The sequence below is a fragment of the Lepidochelys kempii genome, chromosome 6 (assembly GCF_965140265.1).
Source record: "Lepidochelys kempii isolate rLepKem1 chromosome 6, rLepKem1.hap2, whole genome shotgun sequence".
Classification (NCBI taxonomy): Eukaryota; Metazoa; Chordata; order Testudines; family Cheloniidae; genus Lepidochelys; species Lepidochelys kempii.
This window is the reverse complement of record NC_133261.1, coordinates 18,911,488-18,937,821: the sequence shown is the minus strand read 5'-3', so window position 1 is coordinate 18,937,821 and position 26,334 is coordinate 18,911,488. Positions and strand designations below refer to the sequence as shown.

The 26,334-nt window shown below is 45.6% G+C and overlaps 1 protein-coding gene across 3 annotated transcripts in view; it reads right to left on the bottom strand.

Moving 5' to 3' along the window:
• The window catches only part of LOC140912508 (NACHT, LRR and PYD domains-containing protein 3-like), a 41,325-nt gene extending 16,732 nt beyond the window's left edge, over positions 1–24,593 (bottom strand). For 2 of the 3 annotated variants that reach the window (XM_073346995.1, XM_073346993.1), the window contains exons 1-7: positions 24,543–24,593; positions 19,082–19,368; positions 16,751–17,052; positions 12,705–12,746; positions 9,910–11,641; positions 4,260–4,349; positions 1,478–1,651 (exon numbers count right to left, since the gene is read on the bottom strand). In XM_073346995.1, coding sequence (XP_073203096.1) covers positions 1,478–1,651; positions 4,260–4,349; positions 9,910–11,641; positions 12,705–12,746; positions 16,751–17,024 — 2,312 coding nt within the window. In that variant the 5' untranslated portion in view covers positions 17,025–17,052; positions 19,082–19,368; positions 24,543–24,593. Of the gene's footprint in view, positions 1–1,477; positions 1,652–4,259; positions 4,350–9,909; positions 11,642–12,704; positions 12,747–16,750; positions 17,065–19,081; positions 19,369–24,542 lie in introns of those variants that run through there. The other variant, XM_073346994.1, reaches the window with a different exon arrangement.
• Positions 24,594–26,334: the final 1,741 nt, after the last annotated feature.

The window sequence follows — 26,334 nt, the reverse complement described above, 5'->3', positions numbered from 1 at the left end:
ACTTAGTGCAGTGACTCTTCCTTCTTTCTGGTAACTTGGTAGTTTCAGTGTCTATAAAGCCTGTATACATGTCACCCATTGCATTTAAATTAGTCAAATTAATTACATGACGAATTCCTGACTCAGATTTTATTTGTGCACAGTGCAAGAAGATTTTCAGAATATTCCAGACAGAGTCTGGGTCATCATCCGAGATTGCTATAACACAAAATATATGGCAGAATGTGGGTAAAACACAGAGCAGGGGACATACAATTCTCCCTCAAGGAGTTCAGTCACAAATTTAATTAACACATTTTTAACAAGCGTCACCAGCATGGAAGCATGACCTCTATAATGGTGGCCAAAACATGAAGGCGCATATGAATGTTTAGCATATCTGGCATGTAAATACCTTGCAATGCCAGCTACAAAAATGCCATGCAAACATCTGTTCTCACTTTCAGGTGACATTGTAAATAAAAAGTGAGCAGCATTATCTCCCGTAAATGTAAACAAACTTGTTTCTCTGAGAGATTGGCTGAACAAGAAGTAGGACTGAGGAGACCTGTAGGCTCTAAAGTTTTACATTGTTACCATCTACATTTGTAAGTTGCGCTTTCACAATAAAGAGATTGCGCTATGGTACTTGTACGAGGTGAACTGAAAACTAATATTTTTTGGTTTATCATTTTTACAGTGCAAATATTTGTAATAGTAATACTATAAAATGAGTACTGTACACTTTGTATTCTGTATTGTAATTGAAATCAACATACTTGAAAATGTAGGAAAGCATCCAAAATATTTAATAAATGTCAATTGGTATTCTATTGTTTAACTGTTTGATTAAAACGGCAATTAATTTTTTTAAGCATGATTAATTTTTTTGAGTTAATCATGTGAGTTAACTGTGATTAATCGACAGCCCTAGTATCAAGCACATTTACACCTGTATGACTGCGTCTACCCTTGCAGGATGTATCAGTCTTGGTAAAGTGGAGAGTGAGCTGGGGACTAGCAGGGAGAGGGAGGAGGCAGGTCACACTGGATTTTAAGGAAGGGTTACAAGGCGCCGGAGTTTGTGGTTATGGAATTCAGTAAGAATGGAGAAGTCGAGCTGCACGGCTAAGATGGTGGCAGAACTGAAGGAAGTCAGCACAGTGGTTGGACTCCCACCACTGATGCTCAGTGAAGGATCCATCAACACCACTTCCTGTCCTACATGTGTTGACACATCCTTCTCCTGCTGAGTTTGCAAGACTGGGTGCCTAAACACATGGTATTTATTACTGATTAATAAATATTCGCATTGCAGTAACATGTAGAGGCTTCAACCAGGTCTAGGCTGTAGTGTCCCAGGTGCTGTACACAAATATGACAATCTCTGCCTCAAACAGCTATTAGGCTAAAAGCTAGGACAAAGCAGGTGGGTGAAACAACACAGAGATGAGTGAAAAAGTCACGTACTAACAAAATATAGCAGTGGGTTACTTACAGCAGTATCTGCAGTTTACAGAGTGGATGTTTCAGTCCCTCACACAGATGTTTCAGTCCTAAGTCTCCCAGTGTATTGGCACTCAGATCCAGCTTTTCCAGGGACCAGTTTGTAAAGAGGGTCTTAGGAGAGAGGTCCTCAGGGAAAGCAGATGAGAGTTTGCAGCTGGACAAGCTGAAGGGAAGAAATGAACAGATCAAAGTTACCTCTGCACTGTATGAAACAGTTACTAACCATGTGTGGTGGGTGAACTCTCCATTCGGAGAGGCTAGCCCCCTGGCCCACATGAGGCCGGCCGCTACCCCACCCCGCCAGAGCCAGAGCAGCCCCAAGCCCTCCACTGTGGCTTGAACCCCCCCAAATCCCACATTGCAGCCTGAGCCCCGCCTGCCCGGGTTCCAAGCCACTGGCCCAAGCCAAGCCCACACCAGCTTCAGGGGAGAGGCGGAGCGAGGGCGGGGCCTCAGTGCACAGTGTGGGTGGGGCCATGGCCTGGGTTTGGGGAGGCTTAACCTCCCCTGGTCTATTATATCTGTGGTCCATGTTACTAACAGTTCTGTAACTGTTGTTCTTCGAGATGTATTGCACACGTCCTTTCCACTTTAGAAACATCTGCAGGTCCAGTGCACTGTTGTCAGAGAGTTTTCCATCAGCAGGGGCGGCGTATGGGTCCTCTGCTGGCATGCGCTGCCATGTGATGGTATAAAGGCTGGAGCTGCCCCTGACCCTCCTCAGTTCCTTCTAACCAAAAAGACTAGCTATAGAGGGATAGGAGGGTGGGATGTGGAATGGACACATGTAACACATCTTGCAGAACAACAGTTACGGAACAGGTTAGTAATTGTTTCTTCTTCTTCTTCGAAACAAAGTGGATACCTAAAGTGGAACACACATGTGCTGTCACTCAAAGAACCACCGCTTAGTGATAGATTCCATCTGGGGACTTCCACAGTTTCATAGAGTTTAAGGCCAGAGGGGACCACCAGATCATCTAGTCTGACCTCCTGTAGATCACAGGCCACGACACAGCACCAGGTCACCCCTATATTAATCCCAAAGATTTTAGTTAACCAAAACATTTCAGTCCTCGGGAAACTAAACTGTTGTGCATCAGTGGCAGCGAACAAGAGAGACTGAGGCCCTTGCAAAGGCAGGGATGTGATTTCGCGAGATATACCCAGACGCTATCAGCAGGTGATTCACGCCCCACACTGCAGGCGATGACAACCCCTTTCCCCCCACCCCCGCCAAAGTCCCTGCCAATCTGACCTGGGGGAAATTCCTTCCTGACCCCAAGTCTGGAGATCAGTATATGACTGAGCATGTGAGCAAGACACCCCAGCCAGGCATCTTAGACAGATGGGTTATCTGTACCATCTCAGAGCACTGGTCCACTCTATCCAGTGTCCCATCTCCAGCTGTGCACACAAACAGTGCTTACTACTAAATAATTAATTACTAAGTGAAGCAGTGTCCCCTGGACTTCCCGAAGACTAATCACATGGAGACGGTATTACAGGATACGATTCTAGCAGCATTCTCACACCAGAATACATAAATGAATAATCTTGATGATTTACAGTTTTCTAGGCAAAAAACAATATACCCTTCTGACAAAATACTCGTCTACCTTACCTTCAGAAACATGAAAAACATGGACATGATTGATTAATAATTTATCCTTGTCCTCTCTCTCCCACCCCCTCCCCTTTCTGCTCCCCTACCCGCAATCTGTTTGTTATGCCCACTTGTAATGCCTGGTCTTCACCTAGGTCGCTGTTTCCTTGAACCATGGTAGCATGTTCAGGGGAGTGGGGTGGGTGGGGGTCAGATGGCTGAGAAGTACGCACAAGTGGGCAGGTGCTGAGAGTGGGACAGAACAGACAGAGGTGGGGATGAAATGAAAAGCAAAAACAGAGCAAGTGTGATTAACTTTTGGTCAGTAAAGGGCAAAACACGTATCACATTAGAAAGACGGATTAAAATAAATAATATGACGATCTCGAGTGCGGGGGGGTCAAAGTGCACTAAGGAACTTTAGTGTGCGGCAGCAGGCCCCACATAGCCAGTTGGTGCACGGCTCCCCCGCTTGCTGCACATTAAGCCCTAAGTAAGAACCGTAGCATTTGTAGTACCTGCACAGAGCCATAGTTTAGCCAGGCCACTAGGGGGCCACATGTGAGAAGCATACAAGTTCTCAGCTAGCAGGAAATGAAGGTCACTTGGTCACTTACCCTAGTGTTTCAAGTCTCTGTGCATTCAACAATCACCTCACTGTCCCCAGGAGACAATTTAAGGAAGAGAACAGAGGACATTTGTTCTCTTAGGGGCAAATCCAGTACCTTTCCCATTGGCCAATCCAGTACCTTTCCCAGTGGCCACAGAACAACCCTGTATTCCTCTGTGCAGGGATACACTGGGTGTGTGAGATGCAGTGCAGAGGGTGGGTCTCTCTCTCACCATTAGCATTAGGCTGGATTAGTTTCTGTGAAGAAACTCCACAGCCGCTCTGTGCCCTGGGTGAGGAGGATTCCTCCACCTTGTGCATCAGCCCAGCAGCTGGCCTACTTACTGGGCCGGGGCAGAGACAAGGGTTTGCCACACAGTTAATTTAGTGGTTTCATGGAGTTTGATTCTTTAGATGTTTACTGTGATTTGCAGCTCAGAGTTACATTTCAAATGGAATACAGACTAATACCAGACACTGGGCAGAAATGCATTGCTACCCAACTCCTGGCATAGCAGCAGTCACAAAAAGGCTGTAAGAGAGGAGTTTGCTTACGATATTGTCTTCAGTTTACAGTTTGGATCCTTGAGTCCTTGCAACAATGCGTATGCAGTTGAAGTTCTCGGATCCTTCATCAGTGGGTTCCTAGAAGAGAGAACACGAGTTTTAAATATCATTTCCTAAAGGCAGATTTCCCATCTCTTTTCCTGAAGATGATGGGGTAGGTTTTATTCCACAGCAGACATTTATTAGCCTCTTTAAAAAGAAAACAAAGAGAAGTATATGAAGACCCCACAGTCCATTGTTCTGATATCATGTTAGCTATTCATTCCTAAGAGCGGCGTAACCCCCACTAATCCTGTGTAGCATCTGCCCCATCTAGTAGCTTGGCCATATAAAACAGGGTTATGGGTGAGCTGCTTCTTTCAGTGAAAATCCTGCTATCCCTTTTCAGTTGGGCACGGGAGAAGGAATATATCTCAGAAGAATGGAAAAAAGGGTTCTTAATCAAACTCCCTTACAAAGAAGATTTGAGTGACTGTGACAAACGGCACAAGAATACACTGCTTTCAGGCCTAGGGAAAGTTTTCTGTGCAATCATCCTAAATCAGAATTAACTTAGGGCATGGCTACACTTGCGAATTAGAGCGCATTAAAGCAGCCCCGTGCGCTCTAACTCATGACACAGCCACACTGGCAAGGCACGTAGAGCGCCCGGACTCCGCGACTGGAGCGCTCCTGGTAATCGACCTCCGTGAGAGGCATAACGCTTGGTGCACCCTGGCTGGAGCGCCGTGGCGCCAGTGTGGAGGCCCTGGTCTATCAGTGTGCTCTGATCGGCCTCCAGAGGTGTCCCACAATGCCTGTTCTAGCCACTCTGCTCATCACTTTGAACTCTACTGCCCTGCCCTCAGGTGACCAACCGTCAGACCCGCCCTTTAAATTCTCTGGGAATTTTGAAAATCCCCTTCCTGTTTGCTCAGCCAGGCGTGGAGTGCTCTCAGCGAAACTTTCCAGGTGACCATGCCTCCATGCGCCAGGTGATCCCCAGTATGGAGCAATGGCGAGATGCTGCAACTCATCAGTGTTTGTGGGGAGGAAGCTGTCCAGTCCCAGCTGCGCTGCAGCTGGAGGAATTACGATACCTTTGGGCAGATATCAAGGGACATGATGGAAAGGGGCCATGGCCAGGACACACTGCAGTGCAGGGTTAAAGTGAAGGAGCTGTGGAATGCCTATCACAAAGCCCGTGAGGCAAACCACCGCTCCGGTGCTGCCCCCGCGACCTGCAGTTTCTACAAAGAGCTGGATGCAACCCACCTCCACTCTGAGTACCACCATGGACACTTCAGAGCCCAGTTCAACAAGGCAGGAGGAGGAGGAGAAAAGCGGGAGCAAAGGTGCTGAGGCGAGGGAAGACGCCCCGGCATCCCTAGATGCATGCAGCCAGGAACTGTTTTCAAGCCAGGAGGAAGGTAGCCAGTTGAAGCGGCTGGTGCTTGGGGAAGGACAAACACCAGAGGAGGTTCCCAGTAAGCGGCTTTTATTTTGGGAAGGAAATTATTCAGTGTGGGCTCTTGGGGAGAGGAGGGTTAGGGCTGCATGCATGCCTAGATGCGGAATAGGGCGTTGATGTGCTCTCTCACATTGCGGTAATCGGTTTCAGTGATCTCTTCAAAGGTCTCATGCAGAAGGTTCCTTAGGAGAGCTACTGTGCTCCTTGTCCCAGTCAGGCTAACATGTCCACAGCACTGTGCTGTGATGGGCAGGGGGACCATTGCTGCACACAGGCAAGCTGCATATGAGCCAGGGCAGAAGCCGCATTGTAGTAGAAGACCCTCCCTTGCTTCCCAGGTCACCCTCAGCAGTGAGATATCTTCCAGGATGAGCTCCTGTGGAAAATGTGGGGACAGTGTTTAGTACAGGGCCCCCCTGCAACTGTTGGCTCTCCCCAAGGCACAGAGAACCACAGAGTTCGGCTGTGAAACAATCATTCCCCCTTGACCCTGTGCTTACTCACCATTTTGAGGCTCCTTTGGGTTATGTGCCCTTGCTTTGGGAAGGGCAAATTCTGCTATCGTTACACTGTGCTTGTCTTTAAATACGGGTGAATCATTGCTCTGTCTGGTGTGCGCTATACTGCCTCTGTTAAATGTTGCATTTTGCCTTTACAGATGCAACCTTGAGATCTCAGCCATCCGTGTTATCACAGGCCGAAAGACTCCAAAGAATTAGGAAGAGGCCACGTAAAAGCAAAGAAGACATGCTGCATGAAGTCATACAGCAGTCCCTTAATGCAAATCAAAAAGCGCAGGAGTAGAGGGAGAGTGAAAGGCGGATCCGCCAGCAGAATGCGGAGCACTGGACCCAAAGCACGGCGCGCCGGCAGCAAAGCACGAATCGGCTGATAAGCATTATGGAGCGCCAAGCGGTCTCGATCCAGGCGTTTGTAGCCATGCAGGCAGAGCACTACCGCTCCTGCCCCCCACCCTGCAGCCCTTGTCCCAAAACTTTCCCTTGTGCCCCCATGTCACCTCCAACCCACTTTCCCCAACATCCGGGTTCTTATCACCACCAGCTGCCTCCAACACCTGTAGCTTCACCATCCAGCCCTGCAAACTACAACCCTTACCCACTGCACTCAACCCCCATCACCATGTGTTTTAGCCCACCAGAAGTGCAGCACTCATTGCACAGCACCCCAGACAGGAAGGCTGAGTATGAGAACAGGACATACACAAATCTGTGATTGAACCATTCCCCACCCTACCCCAAGCAGTTTCCCAAGCAGTTGTGTTTCTTTTCAATAAATGAATTTTATTTTAAATAAATGGCTTTTTTTGGCTTTGAAAACATTCTTTATTATTGCATTAAGTAAAAGATACCTTAGCGCAGGAAAGCAACAGGCACTGCAAGTCAGTGTAGCAAGCACAGATTCCTACTAATATTGGAATCACTGAATTTCACTCCCGTGCAGGGCACCAAACATTACTGGTGGCTTTCAGCCTCAAATTGCTCCCTCAAGGCATCCTTAATCCTTGCAGCCCCATGCTGGGCCCCTCTAATAGCCCTGCTCTCTGGCTGTTCAAATTCAGCCTCCAGGTGTTGAACCTCCGCGTTATGGAGGGTACAGCATGCGGATATAACCGCGGGGATGTTGTCATTGGCCAGGTCCAGCTTCCCATACAGAGAGCACCAGCGGCTCTTTAAACGGCCAAAAGCACATATAAATATATAAAATATTTATAAAATATAAAATATAAAAGACATGGAAAACAAGCCCAGCACCGGGAGGATTGGCATTGTTCAATATCTGCCTTCTGCCCTGACGGCGTGGGAAGAATCATGAAGATGATACTGATGCTTTCAGGCTAATGGACCTGATCCTTTATTTGGAGTCAAGAAGACTGATCTCTAGTGGCACAAAGATTTTACAATCCCCTTCCACACACACAGCTGTTACCAGTAGCACGGGATGAAAAAAGGGTAGACCTTTCCATGAAAAATTTCACTTTTTCAGATGATGTTTTAATCCTGATCTGGGGCAAAACATCAAAAAACAACAGACACTGCACCTGTCCATCCCCTAGAGCTAGGTAAGAGGTGAGGATGCATTGCGGGTTCTCCGCCTTTCTCTGCCCCAGAGCTAGGGGATGGCAGAACAACCCTGCATGCTTCCAAGGCGGCCCTCTGGGAAAGCTTTTGTCAATTTCACTAACAGAAAATGAAACTCACAAGAGCCTTTCAGGCAGGCAGCTACATTCTATTTCCTCATAATAAAACTCATTTTTTTGGCAAAACGACAAATCTGTGGGACACAGATTCCCATATGCTACACTGATCCCTGTCTGCAGGTTTGGCCTCTTGGGTCCATTAGCAGCTGGAGTAAGTTAGTGCACTACATGGTGGATCTTTGGATCCTCAGATCTCACTGGACCCTAAAGCTTTGCAGTAGTGACAGCAGCCTGTGAATTGCTCATTGCTGCCAGCACCTGCCCCTGACTCAGGAGCAGGATCTATGCAGGAGGAGACTATCCCAAATACTGCCCCTTTCACATTGTCCCATAACTGAGCTGAGGGAAGGGGGTGGGCAGGAGACACCTCGCAGTTGGGTGCTGCACACATTACAGAGAAGGAATTAAGGATACTGCCCAGCAGAACCAAAACAGATCAACCTCTCACCGGGTGAGAGAATGCAGTAGCACGACTGCCATCAGCAGCCAGGTGGAGCTGTAGTGTAAGATGTAAGGGCTGGGGATCACCTGTGACATGGCTAGGGACTGGGCAGTGCAGGAAACAGCAAGGCTTGGATTGTAGCCTTCGGGAAGATGCTAAGCCTAGTGGAGAGGGAACAAGAGGTGATTGCTTGACGGCTTCAGGCAGCTGGCTGGGTGCCAACACAGAGTCCAGGAGCAGCAGGAGCTGAGCTACAATCAGCTGCCATTTGAGAGTCTTCTGAATTGTTTGTGGCTAATCCTGCTGTGAAGGACTGGGGCGTAGGTGGTCTGGCCTAGCGGTCATAGGTGGGCTGAGCTCTGCTCTCTAGGGACAGTAGTTGCTAGGCTGGAGTTGGAGGAATCACACGAGCCAGGTTCTGTAGGCAAGGGTCAGGGTCAGAATCAGGCTAGAGTCAGAGGCTGGAGATCAGGAGGCCAAACAAAGTCTGGCACTGCAGCAGGCCAAAGTCTGTATGGCAGCCCAGACAACTTCCTGGGGCAACCCCTGGGGTTAAATAGGGCACTTGGACAATCAGAGGGCCACAGGGTACCTCACTCTGGATCTCTTGGGCAGTAAGTACATCCTGCAGCACCTATTCTCCATAGAGCTCCCTGGCTTAACTACTACAGGGCTGCCTGGTGGCACTTTGGGAATATCAGCTGTCCCAGGCTCTGCAGACCCAGCTTCTAGTCCTTATACCTTTTCCTTTTGCTATTCAGGTGCTCAAGGACCTGGACAGGTCTAACTCATTTGCTATCGTGACTAGGCTGTAGGACAGGGCAGGTCACTTATACAGAGCTTGCTGGATCTCTAGGTAAACTGATCCACACAAACAACATGCCTTTCGACAGGTCAGACGGAAGGAGCAATGAATATGGGCATGCTTATAATATGGAACGGTAGTTTGGAAAGCAGTGAGTCTGAAAAGGACTTGGAGTTATGATGGAGAACCAATCGACCATGATCTCCCAGTGCAATGCTGTGGCTGAAAGGGATAATGGGATCGTTGGATGTATAAACAGGAGTATATATATAGTAGGAACAAGGAGGTTACGTTTCTCCTCTATACAGCACTGGTGAAACTGGCAAAGCTAAAATGTTTACTCCAGTTCTGGTATCCAGCTTCTTCAATGCAGACAGGTACCTAGCTAACCACTCAGGCCCATAGCATCTTAACTTCCTCTCCTTCTATCTGATCCAATCTAGTTTCCCAGGAAGCTAACTGGTCCCAGCTGTTTCCAGGTCCTTCTGCTTAACCCTCACTTCCTTATTCCTGCCTATCCTGCAACCATAAGGTTTTCTGACCCAGCTACCTCGACCCAACCAGACCCAGAGGGACAGTGTAACCTCATTTTACAGGGAAAGACCAAGACAAATCTGCAAATATCTTATAATCCGCTGGAAAAAAGGGGCATTATAATGGTGATATGATGAGATGTCACTCTAAGGATTTACTGATTAATATTAAATAAACTGTGATACTTACAGAGGAAATAACCATTTCCGTAGCTTTGCTATCCATCCTTCTTCTCGTTCTCCAATCCCAAGAGTACAATTACATAGGTAAAGTGACTGCTTACTACAACAGTTCTTTACACAGAATGAAAGAGCAATTTCATCCATTGTTGTAAGCCTGATGTGTTCCAATCTAATTTCTTGGAAATTATCCATTGCACTTTTCACAAACTCTTCTTCCTGACTTTCATACAAACAGTGAAACAACTCAAGCTGGTCACGCAGTTCCTCATAGGTCTTATAGGGCAGAGAGGAGATTTTTTTAGCTTCTACTTCAAACCACTTCAATAAATCCAGCTTTATTTCAGATGATGTTTTACAATGTAATTTTTTCTCCATGTCATTTAGTCTCTCTTTATTTAAGAGACCAAACAAGAAACGTACTGTTACCATTAAATAATTATTTTTAGATGGTCCATAAATTTTTAGCAAGTTGTTCACATCTTTCTTAGAAGAGAAAGATTTTTTCATTTTCTCTTCATTTTCCTCCAGCATATAAAACAGAGCTGCAAAAAACTCTTGGAAACTCAAGTGAATGAAGCTGTAGACACTTTCACATTCTGTATCTTTTTGAAAAATATTTTTATTCAGAAAGAGAGACTGAATCTTACACAAGGATAAATTGTGTTTCTTCAGGTCACCTTCTTTAAACAGTATTTTCTGTTCTAAAATTCCATCTGCAGCCAATGAGCAAAGATTCCACAGGGTAGTTTTAGACTGTTGCATTGAGTTAGCAAAATGATCAGTTAGCAGAGTGGACAGAAAGAGCAAATATACCGATGTGGTTGTTTTTGAAGTTTGTGAAAGATCTTCCCCTTTTTCCATCTGTTGCTTCATAACCGTGCAGATGATCCAACACACAATGGGGACAAAGCACATGGTGAAGAGCATTTCATTTTCTTTGACAAAATTAAAGGCTTGTGTTGCTTTCTTTTCATCACAAAAGAATTTATGAAAATATTCTTTCCTCTCTTCTCCAGAAAATCCCATTATCTCTGCATAACATGGAAATTTCAAATTCTGCTGTAGTTTCTCCAGAGCAGTTGGTCTTGTAGTGATCAGTAAGAAGGATTTTTGAAGAACTTTCTTTCTCAGTAAACTGCACAGTACGGTTTTCACTGGCTTATTCTCAAATGGGTCAGTGCACAGACCGACTTCATCAATATCTAGCAAGGAACTCAACTCATCAAAACCATCTATTATGAACAGGAGTTTTTCTGGCTTCTCAAACATTTCTTTAATTGGTCCTTTTCTGTTAGGACAATTGTCTAAAAGCAAATCAGCAACACTTTTCTGTTCAGTAAAAAGATTTATTTTTCTGCAATTTATATAGAAAACATAATCAAACTTTTTCTGATAGAGTTTTCCAGCTGCCCAGTCCAACATGATCTTTCTTGCTGTCATTGTTTTCCCAATTCCAGCAGCTCCCTGCAACACAACAGTTCTTGGGCTTTGTCGACTTCTATCGGGATCAAATAAAACACTAATCTTAGTGTGACTGGTTCGCTGAGCCATCAACTCTGCGTGTCTCCTTCCTCTGGTGATTATTTCATGTTCTTTCTCCTCCCGCTGCCGATGTTCTTTTACAATAAGCAGTTCTGTGTATCTTTTGTCTAGACTCACATGTTCACCCAGGCGAGCATTCCTGTCTTCTATTACTTGGTATTCTTCTTGTATATGATCTCTATATTTTTTCTGGTAATCTAATTCAATGACAATGGCATAAAACATTAGACATACTGAGTACAGTTGATCAAACAAAGGTCATTTGAACTGCCATTCATCAGTTATATCCAAAAGTTGGACATGACAAAATATTGGTGGCATTCTATTCTTTCTGGTCTCCCCCCCAATTTCGCCCAACATTCCCACCATCATGTGACTCTACATTTTGCTACAATTTTACGTATTAAAATTAGTCTTTTTTCTTTTATTATTTAATTATTTCGTACGTGATCATCTCTCACCTTGGTTCTGATTCAGCAATGCCCTTAAGCACAGACTGAAGTCCCCTTACAATAAATGAGATTTGAGCATGTGCTTAAAGTTAAGAATTTGCTCAAGTGCTTTTCTGAATATGGATAATTTAGCTCATTCCTTTTTTTTTTTTTGTTCCTTCTGATCTTTTCTTTTAGTTTTCGTCTTATTTTTTCTGTTCTCCTCCCTTTCCCCCCAGTACCCTTTGTCTTCTTTTGTTATTTCTAACTAATTCTCTTCTTACTCTCTGGTTATGTTTTCTCGCCTCTCCTGTTGCTAGCTCTTTTAATCCCTTTCTGTTTTTCTCACTTCTAGATACCCTTCTCTGCTTCACTCTCCACCCCCATTCCTCGCTACTGCGACTCCAAACACTGGAGGATAGGATTGAACACCGGTATTTAGATGGGACCCATCGCTAATCCTGAGTAGTGCGGTACGGGAAGTGGAGTGCCAGTGTTTCATTGGACAGATGACTTGCTTATGAAGGCCCTGTCTCTGCAATGGGCCAAGACCCCTAGTTTGACTTCATCTTCCATGATGCACCATGGTTTTCTCTCTTGCTGAGCTACATGGTGCATTGTGGGAGATGTACTCCAGAAAGGGAACCTGTCCAACAGAGAAGAAAGGGATCATGAGGCATATGAACTATGGCTCACATACAGCACTCCAGCAGCATTTCAGAATGCTATTTTAAGAGTGTTAAAACATCCTTTAAAACAGGGGTTCTGAACCTTGGGCCGCGGCTTGTTCAGGGTTAGCCCCTGGCGGGCCGCAAGACGCTTTGTTTACCTGAGCATCCGCAGGTATGGCCACTTGCAGCTCCCACAGCACCTGCATATTAAACCCAACAACCAAAATGAGAACAGAATATTACAGCCCACAGGAGACTAGACTATTATGTGCCATGGGCAGAGGATAGGAGGGACCGAGGTGCACCAGTGTCTGAGGCCCCCGCAACAGCAGCGAATTGATTAAGTGAGATGCACCCGGATAATCCTGGCAAGCAACCCATACCCACACACTGCACAGGGAGGTGGAAACCCCCCCCCCACACACACACACAGTCACAGCCAATCTGAGCTGTTTTACATGCACAAGTTAGAAAATCCTGTCCAGGGTTTTACCATGGCATTGCCACCTCACCTATAGCTACAGTGTCACTGATGCTATTTCTAGAACAGGTATAGCTTGGACCTAGCATTTATGCAGATCTGGAGAGAGAAGGCAGGCTCCTAATTGCACACCCTTGTAATTCCCACACAAGAACAAGGGAGCATGGGAACTGGATCCTTGGAGAAACCCTGCACCCCAAAGGGGCAGTGAGAAGCAGAGAGGAGGTAGAGCCCTGATCCTGTTCCCCTCCACATCAGACTGCTGAGCGGGAACAGCACACAAGGGAGAATATTAGAGCTGCTTAGAATTTCTCCCCATCCTCCTGCATGGAAAATTTTGAGGTTTTGATAGAAAACAAAAAACAAACAAAACACCTTGAAAGCCAAAAAGTTTTGGCTGAAAACCAAAATTTTGATTTAAAAAAATGCTGCTGCAATGTGTTATGGGAATTGTAGTTTGTTTGCCTCATGCACCCATTCTCTTCTAGAGGCCAAGATCCCTAGCCTGACTACATCTTCCATGATGCACCACAGTTTTCACTCTTACTGAGTCACCATGGAGCATTGTGGGAGATGTAGTCCAGAGAGGGAGCCTGGCCCACACTGGAAAAAGGGGTCATGAGTCACCTGACCTATGACTCCCATACAGCACTTCAGCAGCATTTCAGAATCAGATTTTTTTCTGTTTTCATAAGAAAAGTTTGTTTTTCCCATGGAAAGCTGACAATTTTCACACAAAAGAATTGTTTTGACAAAAACACAATTTTCTGTTGGCAATTTGCTGCACCCTGTTAGTCACACTTCCTATGCATGCCAGGTAGCTCAAGAAGTTTGTGGTTGCTGGGAATAAGGGAGTGAATGTCTCTGATCATTGCTGGTCAGGAGCAAGGCTTACAAAAATTTCCTGAGCCTAAAAGCATTTGCACCAGTCTTCCCAAAGCATTTCTTTGATCCAAGAATTCACAAAACATTGGATAGTGAAATGCCGGTGTCACCTAATTTATCTATTATGTTTTTTTCAATATTTTTCTTGTTAAAATGATGCAAAAGGTCAAAGTTTCACAAATGTAAACAATAGTTAATATTTGTCCCTTAGCCGTTACCCTCTTCCAGAAAAATCAGGGTTCCCTTCTGCTGCTGTCACCACAAGGAATTCCTGTATCTCCATTCAAGAGGAGTCACGCTATCCCAAGGAGGCTCAATGATGATGATGTTGCAAAAATCTCTCTCAGATGTGCAGACGTGCCCTGTGCCCTCCGACCCTGTCCTGTTCCCCACATTCCCTGGCAGCGCAGCTCCAATGGAGACACAGTGTCCCAGGGTTCCTCCCACATGGACGAAGCTCTGATAAACAGCCCATACAGCCCCAGGCCACTTAGTGACGTGTCCAGGTGGGGGGAACACATTCCCTTTCACCTCCCACTCTGGCCTTGCTCTGGCCTTACTCCTACTCCTCAGCTTTCTTCCCTCTCTCATCTCCCCCTCTGTAGGAATTCCATGCCCACCACAATTGCAGCAGCAGTCACGGAGCTGACCTCTGGGCTGGGTTAAGCCCGTAGGTACATCTCAAACAGATCCAAGTAATTCTGTTGTTAAAGTGCACTGGGTGTATTAAGGTCCCTTCAGCCTCCTGCTAAAGAAATGTGGACAGCTGCTTCATCCTTTCACCCCTCATGATGGTTTGAGGTTTAAAGGCTGTCCTCACAGGAAAAAGGTTTAGAAACTACAACTAACAGGAACAGAAAGACATGAGATCTCCCTCTAGGGGCAGATGCTCTGCTGTGCGCTATATGTGCGGCCACAGCAGTGTCTGGTTGTTCTCCCATCCTCCACCCTTATTGCACCTCCCTGATCCTGAGGCTGGGGCTAGTTCTCAAATGGTCTGAGCTTGAGGGTTGTTCTAAATTACACCAGCCGGCTGTGATCCCGAGGGGCCAGTAGAGCTGCAGGGATCGCTGGAGCACCATACTGCTCGTTCCACACCTGCTGTGCTAGGGACTGCCTGAGATGGTGGCACAGGAGCAGCCTCTGTGCTAGCTGGGGATTCCCCTTCCGCTTTCTGCTACACTTCTTGGGCCATTGCACCAGGCAAAGGAGTAGAACTCAAGGGATTCTGGTCCTGTACTGCCAGTTCCCCCAAATCACTTGCTCTCACCCTCATTTCTCATTCTCAGTTTCTCCACTAAGATCCAGTCTAAAAACTGACCAGGAACACCATGCCATTGATCACAGCTCTTTCTTCTGATGTCACTTGCTTGTACAGTATCCGTATAGCAACTTGTGTGTTTCCAGAACATCTAATTTCACATGCGCACTAGGAAAATCCTGCGTCCCTGCTTTGAATCACGCCAGCTCCCACTGGCTTTCCCTTGGGCCTTGGAATCTACTCAGTATTATTAACCAACTGCAGCTGTTCCTGCTTTTGCTATATCTTTGTAGGGAGGTTGGTGGAAGGGGGAATATTGAAGAAGAGCTTCCCAGGAGTCATGGCAACTTTAGATTCTTTACCCGTCTTTGTTTCCTCCATGACCTTAGAAGCTGACTGTCTCAGGTCGATCTGATTGAGGATTTCTGGGGTTACATCCATCCCATGTTCCCCACAGCATTCTAACAGGCTTGAGGCACATCTAACACATTGGCTTTCTCTAGCTCACCACGGGGGATGTTATGTTTTCCATCATCATCCAATTGTGAGATTAAAAGACAAATACAAACTGAGAGATTGCTCAGTCACTTCACAAGGATGTGCCTTCTTAACAGAGCTCACAGTCAACAATAAATAAATGCTTCCTGCATTGTGCTCTGGGGGATATTAAACTCATACCCTGGGGGACTGTCCAGGGCAGTGAATGCCAAAGGCCTCTAGGGAGAGCCCCGCTGCCAGCCCTGGAGCGTTCCATCCCAGGGACCCTGGGCAGAACCAACCCAGCTGAGCTCCATTGTCACTGTGGGTGAGAGGAACAGGAATGACTATAACAGGATTGAGTTTAACTCATAACAGAGCACATGGAGTCTAACTAAAGAGTGGAGCCCCATTGGCACTGGCTCTTACGCTCATGTGGGACACTGAAAAGCAGCTGAGGGACTTCGGAACTGCAGCTCTCCAGATTTGCTGGTCCTTGGCTGTTTGTATTGCATCGGATTCGTTTTGTTTTTCAGTGAAAAATAGCCTCCAATATAAAATTTCTGCTTGGAATTCCAGAAGGGTCTCATGGGGCCAGTCAGCTGTTTGGTGAGACTCTATTGGGCCAGACTCTCTGCTGTGATCAGTTTCCAACTACACATCCTTGATTCTATGTCCCAGGTGCAGCACAGATTACAGCAGCCTGGGAGCTGTTCTAACTTGCCAGCTCCCAATGGTCCCCAAAGAACAGTCCCCCAGCTGGGGATGCACTCTAGTTACTCCTCCTCCCCACCTCTCTGTCCGTGGCACTCTCTCTGCATCCCTTTGTTGGCTCTACACCCACTGGGGATCCCCCCCACACACACCCGGGGATTTCCTCAGATGGAGAATTACAAGCTGCCTCTGCTCCCCTTGTGCCGGCTGACTGGTAAAAAGGAAGTGGAGCAGGTCAGAGAATCTGCTCTAGGCATCTCTGCTCTGAGTCCCCCGCATTTCCAGCTGGGGTTCAGAATTTGTCATTCCTGCCATCAGCCTGTTTCTCCTTCTGCTACTGCCCTGGGGGAGACTCCCAGGTTTTTGAGTAACTTTAGGTTTCTTACCTTTCTCTCTTTCTTCTCTGAGTTTTGCAGCAGCCTCTCTGAAGCTGATCTGAGTGAAAACGTCTATAGTTACATCCACTGCAGCCGCTGCACCATAGAATGCCATCAGGAGGTTCTTCATATCGGTCCTGTCGGCATTCTCCAGCCGACCTCGGGGGATGGTACCTTTCCCCTCAAAGTCACAGTGTGATAGTTTGTCTTTAAATCGTTTGAAGTCTTCCTGAAGAAGGTCGTCAAGAGCACTTTGAAGCAGGTCACTGCTTTGGTTTTCCATCACCAGTATCAGGGGAAAAACTAAAATACTGTGTAAAGTCTCATTATTAATAGTTAATATGGAATAACAACTCTTATTCCTATCTAGAGGGAAGAAGGGCAGCTGTCATAAATATAAAGGGCAGAGTAACCACTTTTCTGTATACAGTGCTATAAAATCCGTCCTGGCCAGAGGCAAAACCCTTTCACCTGTAAAGGGTTAAGAAGCTCCGGTAACCTGGCTGGCACCTGACCCAAAATGACCAATGAGGGGACAAGATACTTTCAAATCTGGAGCGGGGGGAAAGGCTTTTGTCTGTCTGTGTGATACCTTTGCCGGGAACAGATCAAGGATTCATAGTTATTTAGGTCAGAAGGGACCATTACGATCATCTAGTCTGACCTCCTGCATAACGCAGGCCACAGAATTTCACCCACCCACTCCTGCAAAAAACCTCACACCTATATCTGTGCTATTGAAGTCCTCAAATCGTAGTTTAAAGACTTCAAGGAGCAGAGAATCCTCCAGCAAGTGACCCGTGCCCCATGCTACAGAGGAAGGCAAAAAACCTCCAGGGCCTCTTCCAATCTGCCCTGGAGGAAAATTCCTTCCCAATCCCAAATATGGCGATCACCTAAACCTTGAGCATATGGCCAAGATTCATCAGCCAGATACCCAGGAAAGAATTTTCTGCAGTAACTCAGATCCCACCCCATCTAATATCCCATCACAGCCCTTTGGGCCTATTTACCATGAATATTTAATTACCAAAACCATGTTATCCCATCATACCATCTCCTCCATAAATTTATCAAGTTTAATCTTAAAGCCAGATAGATCTTTTGCCCCCACTGCTTCCCTTGGAAGGCTATTCCAAAACTTCACTCCTCTGATGGTTAGAAACCTTCGTCTAATTTCTAGTCTAAATTTCCTGGTGGCCAGTTTATATCCATTTGTTTTTGTGTCCACATTGGTACTGAGCTTAAATAATTCCTCTCCCTCTCCAGTATTTATCCCTCTTAGCCCCCCAACTCCTGTAAAGTTCGTAAGTTATCTAGCTAGAAAATGCATTAGGTTTTCTTTGTTTTGGCTTGTGAAATTTGCTGTGCTGGAGGAAATGTGTATTCCTGTTTGTGTGTCTTTTTGTAACTTAAGGTTTTGCCTAGAGGGATTCTCTATGTTTTAAATCTGACTGCCTGTAAGATTATCTTCCATTCTGATTTTACAGAGTTGTTCTCTTATCCTTTTTTGTTCTTCTAATAAAGTTTTGTTTTGTAAGAATCTTATTGGGTTTTATGGGTCTTAAAAATCCAAGGCTGGTTTGTGCTCATCTTGTTTATTCTCAAGCCTCCCAGAAAAGAGGTGTAAGGGCTTGGGGGGATATTTTGGAGAAATAGGAACTCCAAGTGATCTTTTCCCTGTTCTTTCTCTAAATCACTTGTGGTAGCAGCATACTGTTCAAGGACAAGGTGAAATTTGTGCCTTGGGAAAGTTTTTAACTTAAGCTGGTAAAAATAAGCTTAGGGGGTCTTTCATGCGGGTCCCCACATCTGTACCCTAGAGTTCAGAGTGGGGAGGGAACCCTGACAGTAGCCTAGTGGTGAGAGCAGGGCACTGAAGCTTATAACTCCTCAGTTCTTTTCCTCACAAGTGACTCACTGGATAGCTCATTTTGTCTTCCCATTCCTCAGTTTCCCTATCTGTAAAATGGGGACAATTGTGTTCCTCTAACTCACAGAGGTGTCATGCAGCTTAGTTACTGTTTGTAAAGCCAGCTGAAGTTTTAGGATGAAAGGTGCTAGAATATTATTTATCATCTGAATGGATTTCCAAACCCTGGGGTGGGGATACCTAATTCAGAAAATATCCTAGCACAATCTGGAATCTGTGCATCAGAGTCCTGGAGTAAATGTGTCCTGAGAACCAGTGCTAGCTTGGAAAGCCTCAGAGTCATTTTGAACGTTTGTGACATACTGATCAGCCCCCATAAATCGAATGGATTAACTATAAATGACATCAGATTGAAATTAGCCCATTTTAAGACCAAATGCACAAAATGCAGAGAGTGATGAACTTACCATTAGCCAGGAAGCTACAAAGTAGATCTGGAGGCCCTTGTTTGATTTATTTCTCTCGTTTTTTTTGGTGCTCAAACACAGATGCACAAAACAAAAATCTAAGAGGAAGAACAGAAAAGCTTTGAGCAAATGGCTATTTCCTTAACAAAGAAACTGAATCATCTCCAATTAAAACTGATCTTCAATGCTTCCTTGATTTTTATAACAGCCTTCATACGACAGAATATTGCCCAATCTCTGCACAAGGACGTCAGTCAGCGATTTCCCTCTGCTCATCATGGGAAAATCTGAAATGGCAAATTAGAGGATTTAAGCTAAGATGTGCATCATTTATTTTATTTATTCTTTGTTGAAAAATTAATGGCATGCGTAGTCCTGTAGAGCACAGAGAGCAATACACTGCCACAGCCCCATGCACCTATTGGTATCATAAAGTTGCGGGAACAGCTATAAGGAAACATCCAGCAATTACACAAACAAATAATATGCTCATGTAACCAGTTAAATGGGTTTTGTTCAGAAGATTTCACAATCTCAGGACTGTAGCCACAAAGAGGAAGGAGCTGTGGGAACTCTACAAATATGCAACTGGAGGTGAGGTTTTCAGGAGTCCTCTCCCATAAAAGTTTGAAATACCATGTGCAAGAGCCTACATTTTAGGTGATTTAAAGGCAATGCCAATTCTCACTTCACCTCTGGACATGTCTGCCCCACTCTCTCTCTCTCTCCATCTCTCATAGAATCATAGAATATCAGGGTTGGAAGGGACCCCAGAAGGTCATCTAGTCCAACCCCCTGCTCGAAGCAGGACCAATTCCCAGTTAAATCATCCCAGCCAGGGCTTTGTCAAGCCTGACCTTGAAAACCTCTAAGGAAGGAGATTCTACCACCTCCCTAGGTAACACATTCCAGTGTTTCACCACCCTCTTAGTGAAAAAGTTTTTCCTAATATCCAATCTAAACCTCCCCCACTGCAACTTGAGACCATTACTCCTCGTTCTGTCATCTGCTACCATTGAGAACAGTCTAGAGCCATCCTCTTTGGAACCCCCTTTCAGGTAGTTGAAAGCAGCTATCAAATCCCCCCTCATTCTTCTCTTCTGCAGGCTAAACAATCCCAGCTCCCTCAGCCTCTCCTCATAAGTCATGTGTTCTAGACCCCTAATCATTTTTGTTGCCCTTCGCTGGACTCTCTCCAATTTATCCACATCCTTCTTGAAGTGTGGGGCCCAAAACTGGACACAGTACTCCAGATGAGGCCTCACCAATGTCGAATAGAGGGGAACGATCACGTCCCTCGATCTGCTTGCTATGCCCCTACTTATACATCCCAAAATGCCATTGGCCTTCTTGGCAACAAGGGCACACTGCTGACTCATATGCAGCTTCTCGTCCACTGTCACCCCTAGGTCCTTTTCCGCAGAACTGCTGTCTAGCCATTCGGTCCCTAGTCTGTAGCGGTGCATTGGATTCTTCCATCCTAAGTGCAGGACCCTGCACTTATCCTTATTGAACCTCATCAGATTTCTTTTGGCCCAATCCTCCAATTTGTCTAGGTCCTTCTGTATCCTATCCCTCCCCTCCAGCGTATCTACCACTCCTCCCAGTTTAGTATCATCCGCAAATTTGCTGAGAGTGCAATCCACACCATCCTCCAGATCATTTATGAAGATATTGAACAAAACCGGCCCCAGGACCGACCCTTGGGGCACTCCACTTGATACCGGCTGCCAACTAGACATGGAGCCATTGATCACTACATTGATCTCAGGTGCATTGTGGAGAGATTCCGTCCCCTCTTGCAACCCTGACATGCTGCTCAGACTCTCACCCCCACAAAAAAGGAGAGAAAACAAATGGAGTGCTTATAGCTTACAAGGAAACTGGCCTAGTCAGTGGAGGTGGAGCAATAGACAAAGGATGGGGTCACGGGGGGGGGGGGGGAACGGGGAGGGGACGATGCCTGTGTAAGGCTTAAAACAGGGGAAGGGACTGGCTGAGTGTCCTGAGAGCTGAACTGGCAGACAGCAGAGCTAAGGAAACCCCGGGGCTGGTGAAAATCATCTCAGCTCTGTATAAATCTTTACATTCCTGGTGGAGAAAGCATTAACTGATACCCCGACTTTCTGGGCAGACACTCAAAGCTTTTAGAGGCAGGTGTCCTTTGCACTTAACCCAGCAGTGAAAATACAAAGCAGTCACATGGGCATCGTCCGGTTCCAAATAACAGGGGCTAACTTGAAACAGAACAACAAAATGTAACCCTTGGAGGGGTGCGTGACTGAGAGTATTTTGGTCACTGGCAGGTAGCCCTGTCAAAAAACAGGTAAGCCCCGGCCAGGGGCACCCAGGGAATGTGCAGCTCATAGTCACCATTATGAGCACTGGTGCAGCAGAGTTCCTCGGTTGAGTTGGAACAAACCCCTGTATCCCAGAGGGTTGCTGCTGCTCAGAGTTTATTCAAAACTCTTTGCTGGAACATAAATTTTCAATTATAATCAACAATGGGAAATCACTTTAAAATTCCTTTTCTTTTTTTCTTTTTTGTATTTGAAATTGGCCCATGACTGAGAGATTCCTGTAACTGTGTCTGAGAGTTGGGCGTTTGTGGCATCTGCTATTCATTAGCCAGAGAGGTAAAACAAAAGTTGGGTCAAAACTTCCAAAAGGAGTTGTTAAAAAGGTTTCCCCTAAACACTTTAGTAAAGAGTTAGGGGTTGTGGTGTTTTTTTTGTGTGTGGGGGGGTGAATTATAGAACATTCCAATTGCTTAGGGAAAAGCCACTGAGTTTTGTTTGGAGAGGGAATTCAAACAATAAAGTGCACAGCAGAGGGATTGAAGTCCTCCTTTAAGTGATTTTCTCAATGCCAACTTCCTTCATATGTTTCAGTTAGAACTACAATGTTCTCTTTGTTCTCTTTCCCATGCGTAGATCTGCAAATATGTTTGCAAAATAGAACAAAATTTAGAACACTTTTCTTCCTTAAGGTTTAACTACAAGACATGTACCTGGAGATTGAATAAAGATACAATTATGAGATTACAGCCACTGTATTTTCTAGAAGGAAACAAATAATTCAGACTTCCACGTCTCTCCTAATAAGAGATTTAGAATCTCTTCATAAAGCTGTATCTAGTATGATTTAGTTCAACTGCAATATAATGCAGTCTGTACTTAACCTGCATCACTGAAGAAAGCTGGTTTGGGGTGAATTAGGCTTTTAAAATTCACCCCCAAAAGGAAGCTCACAATTGTTGCAACAGAAAACATGTTCACATTTACAAGCAGCCCCTATTTTCTGTCTGCTCACTCAGCTTGAAATAAACTCTCCTCATTTTTATTGATAAGATGTGAAAGAAAAAACTATCTTACAGTGTTCTGTTCTTCTTCTCTGCACATGGAGGGAACATAAGGGAGGACGGGAGTAAGTAGTTTGTGATACAGGACTGTCAAGATTCCTTCCCCACTCTGAACTCTAGGGTACAGATGTGGGGACCTGCATGAAAACCCCCTAAGCTTATTTTTACCAGCTTAGGTTAAAACTTCCCCAAGGTAAAAACTATTTTCCTTTTTCCCTTGGACTTTATTGCCTACCACCAAGCATCTAACAGATATATACCCGGGAAAGAGCCTGCTTGGAAACGTCTTTCCCCCCAAAATCCTCCCCAAACCCTACACCCCCTTTCCCAGGGAAGGTTTGATAAAAATCCTCACCAATTTACATAGGTGAGCACAGACCCAAACACTTGGATCTTAAGAGCAATGAAAAAGCATTCACTTTCTTAAAAGAAGAATTTTAATAGAAGAAAAAGAATCACCTCTGTCAAATCAGGATGGTAAATACCTTACAGGGTAATTAGATTCAAAACATAGAGAATCCCTCTAGGCAAAACCTTAAGGTACAAAAAGACACAAAAACAGGAATATCCCTTCCATTCAGCACAGATTATTTTCTCAGCCATTTAAACAAAACAGAATCTAATGCATATCTAGCTAGATTACTTACCAAGTTCTAAGACTCCATCCCTTTCTGTTCCCGGCAAATGCATCACACACACAGACAGAGAGAGACTTTGTTTCTCCCTCCCTCCAGCTTTTGAAAGTATCTTGTCTCCTCATTGGCCATTGTGGTCAGGTGCCAGCGAGGTTATCTTAGCTTCTTAACCCTTTACAGGTGAAAGGGTTTTTCCTCTGGCCAGGAGGGATTTTAAAGGTGTTTACCCTTCCCTTTATATTTATGACAAAGGCATGTCTACACTGCAGCTAGGAACATGATTTCCAGTGCAGGTAGACAGACATGTACAAGCTCTGCTCATGCTAGTGTGCTAAAAATAGTAGCGTGGCCATGATGACCCTGGACAGTAGCTTGGGCTAGCCACCTGAATATGCACCCAGGGTGTTGGGCAGGATTGTACTGGGGCACTAGCTGCAGCAGAGCTAGTGCATGCCTGAATACCTTTATTGGGAATTACACCTCCCAGCTGCTGTGTAGACACGCCCACAGTGAGTTTCGTTTGGGCTACTTGTACACGTTTCATCACTAACGTAAGCTTTTGTGCTTTCAGTTCAGCGAAGCGGCACACTCAGACTGCGCCAGCCGTTGTGCACATGAAAAAGGACCTGAGAGGGTGAAAAAAGAAAGGAGCAAAACTGCCACAGTTGACTCTGACTTGGCCAGGCTATGGTCTTAAATGAGCCAAATGCCTTCAACCACAAACAGGAAGTCTGCCAAGCCCCTGCCTGAATCATCTTTAAGGCCAGAAGGGTCCATCATGATCATCCAGTCTGACCTCCTGCACATCACAGGCCACAGAATCTCATCCACCCTCTCCTGTCAAAGACCCCTAACCTCTGCCTGAGTTACTGACAGCCTCAGATCATGATTTCAAGTGACAGAGAACCCACCATTTTCACCAGTTTAAACCTGCAAGTGCCTGGAAGCTGGGATGAGTGTTACAAAGCAGCCATCAGTGCGAGGTGAACACAATGTTTTTGAGGGGGAGTAGAAATGGGTTTGAAAAATTATAGAACACAACAGCTTGTCATCGTTTGCCAGAGACACACAGCAGTGACAAACAGCACTAGAAAGCCAGCATTCCCAATGGAGACACACTATGGCCCTTGTTCTGCAAAGTCTTACTTATATTTTAAACATAAGCATCAGGTGGAAGCTGAAAGAAGAACTCATTTAGACCCCAATCCTGCAAAGGCTTTTATGTACCTGCTTAACTTTATGCACTGTAAGTAGTGCCATCCATGGGGCTACTGCTGGAATAATTATTATTTATGCAGGGTATGACCACAACACTAATTTAACCATAAATGCCTTTACTAAATCCAAAGGCTGAATAGTATTTACACAGTTACTCTCATCATGTCTCAAAAGCATTAAAAATAAGCAATTTGCTACATCCAAACAGTAAGCAAAACATTTATAAGCATTTGATCAAGATACTTACAAACAGGCTAAACCCAGAGTGCTTAACCCATATTGGTCGGCTTCAACTTGGTTAGGCAAGTATTAATAATGAACCCTTTAAGAGTTTACTTTTTTATACCCTTTAACCAGTGATGTCATTGCTAATTATCAGACCTTAGCTAAGCCCAGATGAAGGAGTTTCTTATCTAGCCAATTATTTACTACACCTGGTTCCCAGTTGAACCGTGTTTTATTTCTATTACTTCAGCCCAAACCATAAATAAAGATAACACTGGTATTTCAAAAGGTCACTGCAAGTTTAACACAACAGCCCTGCTCTCTCATGATCTTATTCTTTTTGGTCGCGTGCTTTGGGCCTATGGCTCATGCTAATATCCCAACTCAATTTAAATCCATAGTTCACCCAAATGTAATGTGGGCCTATATTCCTACAGCTATTTACAGTGCCTAAAGTTAAAGCCTGCATGGAAGTCTTTGCAGTACTGGGCCTAAGAGCTGTTTTCAGCTTCCACCAGATAATTGTATTATAAATTATTTTTTCATTCTAATGGAAATATCACTCCACGGCTCTAGGTGCTTTTCCAAATGTAAAATATACCATGTGAAATAATTTAGCCTATACACACCTTGTATAATGTAATAAATATTGTATAATGTCATAATATATTGTATTCTTTAAAAGTTCCTTGGTTATAGAAATGGAACCTGGATACCATTCCAGCAGACACGGCTGTTCAGTAGAGAAGTCTGCTGACCCCTTGTGCTGCATGAAGGTTGTAGGTGAAGACCAGTCTCTGGAAGACAGGACTCGAAAAAGCTTGATGTTGGCAGCAAGAAAACACTTCAGAGTCTCTAAGGTGCCACAAGTCCTCCTTTTCTTTTTGCGAATACAGACTAACACGGCTGCTACTCTGAAACTTCAGAGTCTGTTACTGGAACATAAGTGATAAACATAAACATAAAGGATCTCGCAGCTGATGAGGGAGATGGACAGGTATGGACTTGAAATCCTGGGCATCAGTGAGAGCAAACTAACTGGTGCAGAATTGCGGATAAGAACAGGTCTGCTGATGCGGGGAGGAGGGGCAAAGGAGGCAATTGCCCAGGGGCCTGGGAGATTTCAAAGGGACCAGGGCCTCTGGCCACAACTCTTGCCATGGTAGTGGTGGCAGCGGCTGGGAGCCCTGGGCCCTTTGAAATCGCCCAAGCAGGCTGCAGGGCTCCTAGGCGCACACCCTGGATGTGTGCAGTGGTGGATTAGGGGAAGGAGAAACCCCAGATGCCAACAGGAGCTGCACCGGGTGGGGTCAGGAGGAAGGAAAAGCTCTGGACCCTGACAGGAGCTGTATTGGGCTGTGGGGGAGCCTCGGACCTTGGTAGGAGCCGCACTGGGTGGGGTGTGGAGAAAAAGCCCTGGACCCCAACAGAAGCTGTGCTGGGCACAGCAGTGGGGTGAAGGAGAAGTCCCAGACCCTAGAAGAAGCCACCCTGGGTGTGTGTGTTGGTGGGGGGGGGAAAGAAGTAGTCCCGGACCCCAGCAGGAGCCATACTGGGCAGGAGGAGCCCCAGACCCTGGCAGAAGATGTGGGGCTGAAGCCCCCAGCTCGGGACCCCCAGCTGCCCTCGTGGCAGAAGCTGCAGGGCTGAAGCCAGGACCCCCCTCTGTGCAGAGCTGGCCTGAGCCCTTCTGTCTCCCGTGCCCTCTGCGTGGAGCTGGCTCTCACTCTCAGGCGGTGGAAAAATTCAGCCCAAATCTACCCACCTTGGTAGCTCCATTTCCCACATCATCACACAGCCATGAATGGATTTAG